Below are 14,324 nucleotides of genomic sequence, written 5' to 3'. Positions count from 1 at the left end.
AAAAAAAATGTCATTAGTCTGAAAGAAAACAAGTTATGGAAGTAAAATTGCCCAAATTTGACCAGTTCCTGAATAAACAGTAGTTTTGCCTGTAGTGTCTTCTTTCATTATTTAATGATTTTATTAAACAGTTTTCATTAATGCAGTTGAATTTGTGTTTTATCCTTTATGAAACATCTTGCTCTGGCAGTTTTGTACATTTCATATTTTCTAACATGTTGAAATTGAAAGTGTCCAGTGTCACAAATACTTTTTGGGGTGACTGTACTTCATTACTTGAATGTACATTTTGGCAAGAAGATGTATTCATCTTTCTGAAACAGTTTTAGGTTTTAGATATCTGATATATTAAATATATATTTTAAAAAAACATGCTCATAAGGGACCAAGTGAAAGCTGTGCTGACTCTCAGTAGATTAGTTAACACAGACAGACAGTGTGAGTATTGCTTAATGGCTCCTGCAGGACCAATGTTGTCAAACTCTCTCCACTAGAATATTACATGCAGTGCCCAATGCACAATTTAATGCATTCATGAGTTTATTCATTGGTCTGTGGGGTACATAAGCAGTTATTGTGGAAACAGTTCAGAAATCAAGCCAAGCCACATATCAAATCACAGTCTGACAAGAACATTGACTTATACCTGCATCCGCAGAGAGGGTGATTATTTTCCTTTGAGATTGAGCTGACGCAGCATGAATGGATTACTACACTAACGGGCATGTGGTCTGCTAGCATTTGCATTAGTGTTGTGATCAATAAATCCACTAATGTTTCTTTGTCTCTTTTCCCCTTTCTTTCTAGGTTATCCATGACCTCAGATTTACAGCATTACAGTTTCAGGATGCCAAATATAGGGTTCCAGAACCTTCCCCTGAATATCTACATCGTGGTCTTCGGGACGGCCATTTTCGTCTTCATCCTCAGCCTACTCTTCTGCTGTTACCTGATTCGGTAAGACCACCTGACTCTTCTATGTGTGCGGCAGCAGAATGTGTTTGAACAAGCTTTAAAATGCCATACATTTGCTTATTTATTCTCTTCTGTAAATTACACAGATTATACAGAAAGTCTTGATTTAATCCCTAAACATACAGGCTACAAAATGGAACTGTTGTAATTAAACAGCTAACACACATTTAGGTGTAATTTGCCTCATGATTTGTTTGGAAGCTGATGGAAAATGAAACTCACTCAGTATGAACAAGTGGGTGTAGTTGGAGTGTGTGGTGTAGAGTGTTGCTGACAGGACCAGTGTGCGTCATTAAAGTCACAGTTACACCACAAATATAAAAGTAACATAATTATCTATGGACCTCATGTGCTGACACCTAACTGCCTTAGATTATACCACAAATGTGTGGACTGGTGTTCATCTAGACTACTGCATATCCACCGTGCTCAAAGGTCAAATAGAAAATGGAAGGGAGTTTAAAAGACTTCTGTGAGAGGATAGAGGAGAGCTGACAGATGGTGATGGAACGGAGAAGTTCTCTTTCATCTTCATACCGAGTTCATACCATGTGAGGCAGCTTTTATCATGCTTACTTTGAAGACTGAACCAACTCTGAATTTCAGAGCCATACCTTAGTTGTTAGTGGCTGTCAAATACAGAAGTAGAGATAAATCAGCAAGTTTTATTATTTATAGTTTTGTTAAGTACAGAGGAGCTAATCCTACACATTAACACGGTTTGTTGTTGTTTGATTCAAATAGAGCAGTTCAGTTTCAAGAATGGGTTCCCTCTGAAATTTGGGGAAGGAAAATTTCTTATGCATTGTGTGTTCAGCTGAATATAGTCCTAAACTTTTAAAATTAAAATAAGTGATGATCAAGACAACAAGGCAATTAATTGTATGGCATTTTGAATCATGATTACTTGTCCCTGAAATGGAATTGTTGCTTTAGATAGTTTTTGTTCATGCTTGATGCACTAACAAAGCTTTTCATGAAGAGTGAGAAGGTCAAACAGCACAGTATGGAGAAGCTAAGAAAACTGCTGACTTGATAATCTGAATTGACGACAGAAATCACTTAGCTACCTGAACCTTGCAGTGAAAAAAAAAAAAAAAAAAAAAAACCTGAATACTGATCTTTTACAGCAAGCACATAGAAATGGGAATATTTGGCCCTTCATGAAGCTTAAGAAACTCCTTTTCCTTCAGCTACTGAGTTAATGAGTTGTCATCTAGTCAGATTTGTCTTGAAGAGATATTGAAGCTTTAATGTGCAGTTGTGTAGCATCTCTTACATAAAACAGTGAAAACCAGCGGCTCTTACCCAAATTCACCCTAACCAGTGGGGAAGATGGTAAGTTCTTTCCCATTTATTATATAATAGTTCTGTTTTAATTGACTTTGCTTCCCCCTTACTGCATTTACAAATGTTTTCCTGTTTTAGTAATCTTTTATAGTCTTAAATTAGTCATATCAATAAAAAAACAACAATACTTGATTCTTAAATGAAAAACTGTCAGATTACCAAGTCATTTATAAAAAGATTTTGTATTTAGCCCAGATTCCAGTCTTCTAAAGATGCAGGCTCCCTTGCATGTAATTAGGTCACAAATATTAGTTTTTTGCTCCAGAATAAAATAACCAGAAAACATCTGCATGCCCCCATGCACAAACAATATGTGGCCCCAGAAAACGTATTTGGACACTTCAAGCACACTTAAAAATGCATTACCGTCATTGCATTAATTAACAAAATGTGAAAATAGCTGGTATTTATTTTAGTTAACTGCACAAGCTTGCTTTTCACGTACAACATTTCGTGGAATATGTTAGTGGGGCCACTGTGCATCTGAAAAGCAGCTCTGAAATGTTTGTACTGTACATTACACCAGCAGGTGATAATGGAAATGGCAACAATCGCAAATTCAGCAAGTACCAAAATAGTAGGCTCCCATTCTACCCAGCTGCATTTTCCACTACATTTTTAGCATGCTATTTTTCACCTCCACAAATACATTCAGGATCGCTGAAACAAAAGGGCACAGCACAGAGTGCTTATTCACAGCTTTTTCCATCATTTAACAACTGCTTTTGACAGGGTGGAGACATCCCTAATGAGAAGACCAGCATATGCTGTGTTTTGAATGCTGGTACCAGCATGGGATTTCTGTGTGCTAGTGTACTCACCTGGACCAGTTAAAGGTACAGGTCGTAGGACCTGCCACTAGAGGGCCCACTAACAAAACAATAAAAAATTGCGTGGTTTGATGATGCTAAGAAGGAGTGTGGAATGATGGGATTTGTTGTCTTGTACCCAACCACTGATGGCAATCATTCAGACGATATGAAAATGATTACCACTTGTTCAACAAATATATACACTCGTGTACAATAATTGGGCATACATAGCAAACGCGAGTTCAACGTTTTCCGCGAGTACATTACATACAAAATCAATGCAAAGACGCGATCAGACTATAGATCAGACGTGTCCCCGCGCTGGTCTAGAGACGCGATGCCCCGCGTTTGGCGTGTATGCCCCATAATACTAATCTTGTTGATTGTTATAATAGTATACGTTTTCTGTAAAGGTACCAATCAAAACAACTCACCTGTCAAGTAAAACACAGGTGAGATCGGCATCTCTTTCTAGCTGAAGTTTGTCGCGAAGCTATCTAGAAAATGCAACACCGATATTGATCCTCACTCTTTCTCTCCTCTTGTCCTAAATTCTTCTTGGGTCATTTGGTTGGCCTGTACGCTTACATTTACGGTAGCTGTCCTTGTCGACAGAACCAGTGGCAGATTGTAAACAGTAATTTTGTTCCATAAATAAGTAACACAATCCACCATAAAATGTGCAAGAAGAATAAATAAGGAACTGCTTGAAGCAAGCTATTGGTTCCCGGACGAAAGACACTACTTCCGCATTTGTCCATGACACTATTGTCATTTGGTTTACGTCAGTAAAGGCGGTAACAAAGGGTAACTAACGTCATTGACAGGCGACTGCACTGCCCCGTGTCACTGTTTAGAATGGGAATTTTCTCATGATTTACAATTAGTTGAAAACATTAGAGATACTGTTAGTAATCAGCTGAACAAAATATATAACACTAGCCTAGTGGTTTTTGCAAATATCTTACAAATTGTATCTTTAACGCAAAAATACAAATTCTGTCAATTATTCAACCTCATGTCATTCCAAACCTGTTTGACATTCTTCCGTAGAACACAAAAAAAAGTGTATTTATGAAGAATATCCTAGCAATGAAAATGAATGAATTTCAGCCTTTTTATAACAAACTTACCGTATAGCTTCTGATGACTTGTAATATAGTTGTATGGACCACATCTAACTTTTTTTGTTTTTTTTGCATTGTTTATGAATCTTGAGAGCTTCAGTCCCATTTTATTGTGAATGCACTGGAAAAGGTGACCATTACATTGTATAAAAAATATAATCTTCGCCTGTGTTCCACAGAAGAAAGAGAGTAATGTGGGTTTTAAAACACGAGGGTGAGAAAAGATGACAGAATTTTCAATTTTGGTAAAACTAATCCTCCTGTAACTTAACTTACTAGTCATGAATATACTGGTCCACCAGCTTGACAAGCTTGAAATAAGTCTTTTCAGCAGGGATTTCAACGTAAAAGATGCTTTCCTTTTAAATTCGAGATGAAATGATTGAGGCCTGAGCTGGTCTCTTAACCTGTTTAGTTAAACCGCTATTTTATCCGCAAAATCACAGACTGAACAAAGGACCATCAAATTGTAGTCGTGCGACTCTGTGGACATTCATAACGTGAAAGACGAGAGAGTGATGAGCTCAAGTGGACCTGTGAAGAACATTGAGATTCAGAGCAAACACAGAGCTGCACGTAGCAGCCATGCACCAGCTTTGACACACAATTGCGAAATGCCCCCGTGAATAGCGAACACACTTGGAGAAGAAAACAGGCGGGTGCAGAAGTGTTTGTCTGGCGCAGTCGTCCTCATGGGAAGAAAATGAAATTCACACACACGTTTGAGATTGAGCACTCACTGTGACATGTTAATAGCTGTGCCGGTTATTTAACAGTGCAGAGAAACGGTCATAAGGTGATTTGGGATGAACTATAACACTACCCTAATAGTGTGTGAGCAATCATGACTGCCTGTAATTTTATCAAACTACGGTTTCTCTTGACCTAGCTGACCTCAGAAACTAGACCAAAGCACATTGTAAGATTTTGTGCCACGATTATGAATATCTTGTTATTTTGCATTCCCTTCACATTATGATTGTATTTTTGCTATGAAGAACGAATGGTCCGTGATTACTTTTCCCCAGCCTTCCACATACTTCAGGTGCTATTCACACAAAACACATTTTTGCATTGTCCATAGTTTTCCTTTGTAAATATGCAGTAGGCAGACGTGTTTGACCATTGCACCCACAGAGTCTTGCACGTGACATGGCTTTTAAAAAATGTGTCGCTTAAAAGGGATAGTTCACTCAAAAATGAAAATTCTGTGATTAATTACTTACCCTCATGTTGTTCCAAACCCATAAGACCTTTGTTCATCTTCGGAACACACATTAAGATATTTGGGATGAAATCCGAGAGCTTTCTGACCATGCATAGGCAGCAATGTAACTGAAATGTTCCCATACCTGGAAATATAGTAAGGACATCGGTAATATAGTTCATGGCATCAGTGGTTCAACTGTAATTTTACGAAGTCACGAGAATATGTGCTGTAGGAATGCATAAGCATGCATTGTGGTACTCTCATTAAAGTTGGATGACGGGATTTGGAGGAGAAGAATTGTTAAATAAAGTCATTATTTTTGTTTTCTTTGTGTACAAAAAGTATTCTTGTAGCTTTGTAAAATTAAGGTTGAATCACTGATGTCTTATGGAAAGTTTTAACATTGTCCTAATACGTTTTTTGGGTCAGGGAAAATTTTAGTTGCATTGCTGTATATGCAGGGTCAGAAAGCTGTTGGATTTCATCAAAAATATCTTAATTTGTTTTCTGAAAACGAATTAAGGTCTTATGGGTTTGACACGAAGTAATGACAGAATTTTGGGGTGAACTATACCTTTAAGGTAAAAAAAAATCTAATTAAAAAAGAAAACATACGTTTTTTCATACCACTGCCCTGTGTTGTGTATTTTTAAATTCTAAAACATTTGTAAGACCATTTAGACGTCAACATTATAGTGCCAGGGCTTTCTGGGTTTGATTGTTTCTGCATGCCAATGAGTCTAAACATAAAAAATGTCCTAAAATACTCATAAATCCCTCCTCGTCACCCATACATTCCCCCAAAGGGAGTATCTGCATCTTTACCTGCTGGTCTCTTTCAGAATGTCAGTTCCTCTCCTAGACTGTGCTGCCTGTTTTACAGGTCCCTCTCACTCTGCTGCGAGAGGTTAAGCTTACTTGTAATGGAGGTAAATTTTACAATACATGTCTCAATATTTCTCATATCTATCCAGCTCTTTCTTCACTTGCTAAGTCTTTTCTGAATGTGTACTCTATTGTCTTTAATCAGCGATGTTAATTGTTGCTAAGGAGGGGATTGTAAGGTACTGCAGTATTGTATGTTGTGTTCATTTCCTTTGCACAGGAAGTAATATTTGTTGTAAGTATTATGTCATATCTAAATGAAAAGGGATTCAGCAAACAAACATTCAAAAAATGGCCAAGATAAATCTGTTTGACTAATACTAATGTTCTAACAGCCCTGCAGACATTAACAGTTCAGTGTTCACAAATTAAAGGCTAAACATAGAGTGAAAGGCATTTGCTGGTTTTCTTTAAATAGCCCTTTTCTTACACCAGAGACTCTTGCATCATGCCTGATGCATTCCAGTTATTTTCCATCAGAGTTCCTCTCTCACTTTCCTCTCTCTCTCTGTCTGTGACACACGCACTTGCTCAAGATCAAAATAGTGTTAAATGTAGACTGTCCATTGCTTGGCTGCCTCCATTTCTTGAGATCATGCCAAGAGTATCTGTATATAGTTCTTTTAAAGGGTCTGGCTCCAGTCTGACAGTCACACTTCGTAAAGCATTGCAGCGGTGTGAGTAGGTAGTGCCTGGGCAGTCTGGTTCAGACAGGCTGTTAAAGTGTGGTCAAGCTTGATGAGACAATACAAGACCCAAACTACTCTAGAGAGACTCTGAGGAGAGATTTAATATTCTACGGCAGCACTTCTAGAACTGGACGCAGCCAATGTCAAGCGGATGTCAATGTGTTTAAATGTTAAATTTGTGTGATTAAGCTCAAATGTGGTGTAAATAATGTATGTTCAGAATGGCTAGGGTAATGCCTTATGGGTAGTGAAGGCTGCAATTTGTCAAATTATGATTGAAATATAAGATCCAGGCATGTGTTGACCAAATACAGCTGGAATATATAAACTGAGGTCTTGACCCAAATACAATCAATTTTTCACACCCATGAAACCCTTTGAAAACAACCATTTAAAATGGCCTGTAATTTAGTATCATGGTTCAATTTATGATCTTGGTTTTGTTTATAGATAATTTGGTATGATCCATGTCTCTCCATCACAGGTTTTTGAAAATGTTATGTCACTCTGAATTAAAACAAATATTTCTTTTGTCTAGGTTACGGCACCAGGCACACAAAGAGCTTTACGCATACAAGCAGGTGAGCCGCTGACTTATCTATTCAAACTCTCTACTGTATTATTTTAATGTACATAATTTACTGTATGATTTAACTTGGGTGTGTAAGGGAATTGTCTCTGTTTGTTTTTCATGCGATTTCAAATGTTTAGGTTATAGACTTGAGTTTCAGTTTTTGAAATTGCAATTAAGACTTACTGTAAATGTATTTAAGAACTTATTCTTTTTTGTTTACAGGTTATTCAGAAGGAAAAGGTCAAAGAATTAAACTTGCATGAGGTGAGTTTTCCTTTCATCCAACTCTGCTGGATTTTGATTGGTTGATAGATAGATAGATAGATAGATAGATAGATAGATAGATAGATAGATAGATAGATAGATAGATAGATAGATGTAAAGCGGGCAGAAAAAAAAATATTTTAATTTGAATTCAAATTCTGGTATTTTGTGTATTTTTGTAATAAAATGTTTGGATAAGCACTGTTGTTTATCTTTGGCTGATGTTAAACGTTGGTCATGAATATCAGTTACTGTATATTTGACCTTTCAGTGGTTACAGATTACAGACTGTTAAACCTGAGCTACCTTTTGTTCTGAACATAAGGACCTTTTACAGGATTTGTACTGTACGCTGTCCGTGTTTAATAATAGTCTATGACGTGCTTAACCTTCACCGAGATGGTTTGTACATGACTGTGTTAATGGGCCAGTGTCCTGACTTCATATGTGAGTGCTAATGAAATGTTAGCAACAGTACTGAGGTGTGAGGACACCGGAGCTCTTGTTGAATCCTCAAATTGTCCTGGAATTTCTCATAGCCTTTCACTCCCTTTACTGTATCTCGTAAGAAGTCATTGTCGAAGAATAGTTTCATTTCAAGGTCATTTTATTTTCAGTATCGTGGCTAAAGTTAGATATTCCTCTACAAAAAGCAGACAGCAACTGTATATTTGGATGTGCACGGATACATGTGTTGAACTGAGTTAGGCTATGTTTTGTTTAGAAAACTTGGCATCATGTGTTGCATCTGGCTTTTATCATTTGTATTTGATGTGACAGCAGTTGTACGCATGATACTGTTTGTTCAACTGCAACACATTCAAAAAGAGTTAGTAACATTTTATCTTGGAAAGGAACACAAAGTTCTCCCAGGAGCTGTATTTTTGTCCAGTACTAGAAGTGCTAGAGGTGTCATCTATATTAATAGCACTGTCCGTGATTTTATATTAGTCATATCTTTCAACGCCTGAAAATGGTTAAGACTGCCCAGAAGTGGCAAGCACATGTCAGCTGCACTTGTAAACTCAGTTTCTGGTATTTCTTCATGTTTTGTTGGACTTTCTGAAACTCATTTGTCAGACTCAGGGTTTTCTATTTGATATAGATTTTTTCACAAATAGCTTTGAGGAAACACTTTCATCCACGAGCCTGATACTGGCTAAGATGTGTTATAGTTTAAACAGCATTTGCAGGTGCTCCCATCTTTTTGTTAGGCAACATTTTCTGTGAACCAGGCTGATTCGATTATGCTTCTAAGTGACCAATAATATTTTAGTACACTCAGTTATTTTTAACTACATTTAAATCCACTCCAACACATACAATTATAAAGATTTTACTGCAAAAATTACAGCATAAATTGTGCAGAAAAAAAAAAGTGGTCATACATTAAATTGAACTGTTAAGTTCAATTCCCCATGAGTTGGAAAGGTGATCTGGCCATTTACTTCATAAGTAGAATTATTCACCCTCACACTGCTCTATCACCTCGTCCTTGCTTGCATTAGATACAGCACCGGGCGAGTGAATATAATCTCAACTCTCAAAACAATAAGTACCCTTCCTATAAGGTGATTATATACACAGACACTTTGTACGGCAGAGCTTGTGCGCGGTTGTTTGATGTGCAAACACAGTGGTGCAGAAATCTAACATATGTGCCAGATATGGATCCTCAGATGGCCACCAGTGAGACATAAATATTACACCATCAGTGAGTACGATTTATTGTGCATAGTTCCACTGCAGTGAAACGGTTGGAGATAAAACTGTGGCTTGTGTTTTATTGGTCTTCCGCTTAGCTGCAGCTCTCTAGGTGAGAGATCAAACTCATGAGAGCAGCAGTGTGCAATGGACTGAGCAATATTTATTTCCATTTGATAAGAAAGACCCCGGGGAGTCACGTTTGAACTGCAGAGGTGGTCTTTCAATTCAGAAGCCCAGCAGACAGGAGAAAAAAAAGGCCCAGGATGGTAATAAAATAGAAATGAATGATGATCCACAGTGGCATACCATGAGATTGACGTGGTTGAATGGTTTATTGTAACCAGACTGGCCTTGGTTGGAGTATAAAACACAATAGTGAAGGCAAGGCACTGTCAGTTTTTTGTGCAGCATTTAGCTACATGAAGAAACATTGTGTCCGTTGTTGGCCAGTTAATGCCATTCTTTCCTCACAAAACCCACCAGTGTATCAGCAGACAATCTCTTGCGAGGCGTGTGCTTGCAGTCTAGCTCGTTTCAAACAGAGAAGCATTGTGCCTCGATAATTCACCAGCCACCCCCTGCTCAGGGTCAGTGACACCTAAAGCACTCGGACTGTATACTGAACTATATCTTGTTTTATGATACACACACAGAACAGAAAACAACTGTTGTGCACAGGCACGTTTGTCCGAAACCCCTGTTGTTCTCTTACAATTGGTGCAGATGTGCATTTCCCTGCCCCCTTATTTGCTGTCAGCAAGGTTGATGAAATATTTACTTTGTACACAGGTCTGAAAGATGTCCTGGATAACATGAGCTATGGAACATATCAGTTTTAACTTTATTGCTTTATAATTGTACGATTTGGTCAAGACTGTGTAAGTAATTCTGCAAAATCTGAATATATTATGCAAAAACAGCAGCCGTGATGTCAGAATTTCAGCAATTTTATTTACATTTTTACAGATTTCACTTGACAAAAAAATTATAAATTAAATAAAAATGAATAAAAAAAATTATTTTAGTAAATAAAATGACTAATATATCAAATTATTCAGTTTTTTGCTCTTATACTGACAACCACTATATATGAATAAATTAATTCATATATTTTTAATTTTATGTTAACTCCCTTTTTTTATTTTATTTTAGAAACCTTTCAGTAAAGTCATTTTCTCTTCTGTCACAAAATGTAGTCATTTCCATAGTACAATGTTGTGAAATTTTGGTAGAAGGAAATTTTTTTTTATTCTTTCTGGAAATACATAATACTCATAATTTCCTTTAAGCACTGTTTGCATCTGGTTTAATATCTTTACCCTGGTAGATCCTGTCTTGCTATTTGGCTTTTCCTTTAATTTTTTTTTCTTCTTACAAATTCCATTGAGTTTTATTAGCTACTCTTTCAAAGGAACTAGCTGTTGTTAGCCCTGAGCCTTCTGTGGAAGTACCAGAGTCTTTTGCCAACCTCCAGATTACATCAGCATTTAATTAAGTCCAAATGTTCACAGAATTCCACTCTCTGATGTGAGCCAGATCGTTCATCAACGTGTTTGACTCGCCTCAAACAGCACTAGGTCTAGACATGTTAGGCAGCAGTCAAAAAATGCTGCGCTTCCACTAAAGGAAACTTCTCGACTATAGTCTATTTCGTGGCTTAAGATGGAAAAGCCTTAAAAGAAATGTTCTCAAGCACGTCGATCTTAAAGTTCTCATGAATACTACATTACAACATATCTTCCAGTCTCACTGATTTTGAAGGTGATATCATCCATTTCTTGTAATAGCTTGCTGTTTGTATTCAATGGAACAGGTTTCATCTTTGATGGCAAAAATGTTTCGATTTAAACATTTTATCTGTGTGTTCACTGGAATATATTGTTTTCTCTCCCTAGATTTGTGCGGTGTGTTTGGAGGAATTCAAGCAGAAAGATGAGCTGGGAATCTGCCCGTGTAAACATGCCTTTCACAGAAAGTGAGTATCCTGGCATTTGTTGTTTTCTAAAAAGAGGAACATTTCTGCACCGCTAGTAGCACCAAAAAAAGTTTTGCCCTCTGTTTATTTGAGCGACCCAGCTGGGCCAAAAATAACACCGGGGTTTGAGGTTGGACCACCTGTTTGATGAACAGTGGCAGACAGAAAAAACTGATTGTTTTAGAAATCCAGATTTTGCTAGCGGCATAGATTACATAAAGTGCACACTTAAAACCTAAAATGTAATGCAAATCTGCAGTGTTGCATGGGTTCTTCTGCCACTGATCTAGTTGAAATGTGCCTGAAACATTTGCACTGGGCTGTACTTCAGAGTAAAGGCCAAAGTAAATGTCAGAGCAATGCTTGGACACTTATCAGAGGGGTGGGGAACTGCTCTTTTTAAACATTTCAACATTGTAGTTTGCTTCTATGGGAATCCAGCCAATCTTTATAGCTTAAATGGGTCACTGAAGTGAAGTCAAATATTAAATGGTAAACTGGTAAAATGAGAGCAGTTAATGATTTAATGAATAAATTTTTATTTGTATGTTTATTCATATAAAAATGTGTATTATTTTAGAATCAGTCCAGTATGGCCACAATGTGTGCTACGAAATTAGGCCCCAAATAAACTACATGGAAATATTATATAATGCGACACTAAATCACTTGATACATATCATTTTCATGTCACGCTCTACTATGAAATATGAACTGCAGGACACGCCTGTGGAAAATCCCCCTTAAATTCTTCTGTCACTTTCATCCCATGATTCCTTAGAAGATATAAAATGATACTTAAAAGAAATAGATTTGGACTACTCATAAAGGACAAAAAAACTTGCCTGTGAAATAGAAATATAAAAACTGTGGATATAAATGATTATAAAATGATAAAATAATCATTAAAATTATTATTTGTATAAATTATTATTGTTGTTTGGATCCATATTGATTATAATAGGTCTTTACAGTGAGGTTTTTCTTAATTTTAGTCAAATGTGACATAAAAATGCTATTAAAATTATAAATATAAATAATAATTGAAATTATAAAATAATTATAACACATGATGAAATGGATAAAATGTTGTTTGAATACATATTGATTATAATGGACTGTTATTCAGATACAGAGAGGTTTTTCTCAATTAGCAAGAGTCAATTGTGAAATAAAAATATGATTAAAACTGTAAATATAAATAATGACTGGAATTATATAATAATTGCAAAATGAAGAAATTTCTCAAATATTAATATTATTAATGCATACTGATTATAATGGGTTATTATTGAAATGCAGGGAAGTTTAGGAGTTTTTTTTTTTAAATCGGTATGATTTAATTGTGAAATAAAAATATTATTAAATCTATAAATAAATAATTTTATCACTGCTCCTACATCCCAACTGTGCACGTGGTTAAATGGGGACTTCTGTATCATAGATCTGTTTGTTTACTTGATGGGACCAACACAGCCTAAAATAGCATGGTGCTTACTGTGAATTATTCATCAGTGCAGAGATAGCAACATCTCACTCAGACTAACCCGAGATTCAGTCTCACATTCCACATGGTCACATCACTTTAGACTTGCTATCAGGAGCGTTATTGGTGGTTTGGGTTAGCGGAGTCTCTTTGTAGTGGGATACTCTACCTTGATATGAGAAATTTGGGGCAGATTATTATCTAGTTGGCTTTTCATCTTCTAAACCTCTTTGTATCTGTCTCAGGTGCCTTATTAAATGGCTGGAGGTGAGGAAGGTATGCCCGCTGTGCAACATGCCCGTCTTGCAGCTGGCGCAGCAGCAGAGCATGTCCGAATCTGTGCCCCCAACGCAGCAGCCTCTGCCCGGAGTGGAGAACCTGGTGTAGCCCCTCATTGTTCCTCCTAAAAATGTGACCACCACTACCTTCACACTCCCTCATGTACAGGTACACGCTCTCATCCAAGGACAGAGCGCAGGATTTGTGCCCGGAGCCACGGTGACCTTTGACCTGCATATGTTCATGTCCTGCCTTGGTGGCTTTACAAAGGATTATTATCTTTTTCCAAATTACAATAATAGATGATTTACTCATCTTATTTTGGTTTAGCTTTTTTTTTTTTTTTGTCCTGTGGGACAATGACGAAGAATTGAGTTTACTTGGCCAAGCCATGATTAAAGTAACTGTTCCACACCAAAGCACTTTTTTTAGGACACCAGTGAGAGGCAAATAAAAGACAAGGACTAAAAAAATAACATTAAAAATACATAAAAAAAAAAAAAACAGAAACAACTTTTTTAACTAAAGTTTTTTTTAAAAGCACTTTACACAAAACTCAAACCTAGTTGCTTGTGATAGTAGCAAGATCTTGTTTTATATTTTATGATTTCAAACTTTTTTAGAGCCACAGAGCAAACCATTGGTATTATCTTCATTAGAGAGTGTTAGGTTTATACTGTATATTAAAGGGATAGCAGCTCTCCAGTGTGTATATGTTTGTTTGAGTGTTTTTGTATTGGCGCTCGGTATCGATAGATACGGTTCGCAGTGACATTTAGCTGGTGGCCAAAACAAATGTGAATGCAGAGTTTGTCTTATTAAGGCGAGGATGTGACCCAGCAGTATTTGATCTTTGGACTTCTTTATATTTGAAATGATTTTCAACTGAGGGCTGGATTAAATACACACAAACACACACACACACACACATCAGTACATTCTAGTTCAAGGCCGTGTTCGAAAAAATAAAAACACCAGGTGGTCTGATACT

The 14,324-nt window shown here is 36.8% G+C and overlaps 1 protein-coding gene across 1 annotated transcript; it reads left to right on the top strand.

Annotated features, from left to right (window-relative positions):
- Positions 1–256: 256 nt before the first annotated feature.
- On the top strand, positions 257–13,873 carry LOC113077157 (RING finger protein 24-like). The gene is made up of 5 exons (XM_026249614.1): positions 257–957; positions 7,587–7,629; positions 7,845–7,886; positions 11,489–11,568; positions 13,300–13,873. Exons 1-5 carry the CDS (start codon positions 725–727, stop codon positions 13,439–13,441), a joined length of 540 nt encoding a protein of 179 aa, XP_026105399.1. The 5' UTR covers positions 257–724; the 3' UTR covers positions 13,442–13,873.
- The last annotated feature ends 451 nt before the right edge of the window (positions 13,874–14,324 follow it).

The sequence above is a fragment of the Carassius auratus genome, unplaced genomic scaffold (genome assembly GCF_003368295.1).
Source record: "Carassius auratus strain Wakin unplaced genomic scaffold, ASM336829v1 scaf_tig00021806, whole genome shotgun sequence".
Classification (NCBI taxonomy): Eukaryota; Metazoa; Chordata; class Actinopteri; order Cypriniformes; family Cyprinidae; genus Carassius; species Carassius auratus.
Note: the sequence above shows the minus strand (reverse complement) of the source record. Positions and strands in the feature narration are given on the sequence as shown.

Coding starts and splice junctions, on each gene's coding strand:
- LOC113077157 (XM_026249614.1), top strand. CDS start 725: ATGTGGTCTGCTAGCATTTGCATTAGTGTTGTGATCAATAAATCCACT. Junction 7,630..7,844: donor AGCTTTACGCATACAAGCAG/GTGAGCCGCTGA, acceptor TTTTGTTTACAG/GTTATTCAGAAGGAAAAGGT. Junction 11,569..13,299: donor AAACATGCCTTTCACAGAAA/GTGAGTATCCTG, acceptor TATCTGTCTCAG/GTGCCTTATTAAATGGCTGG.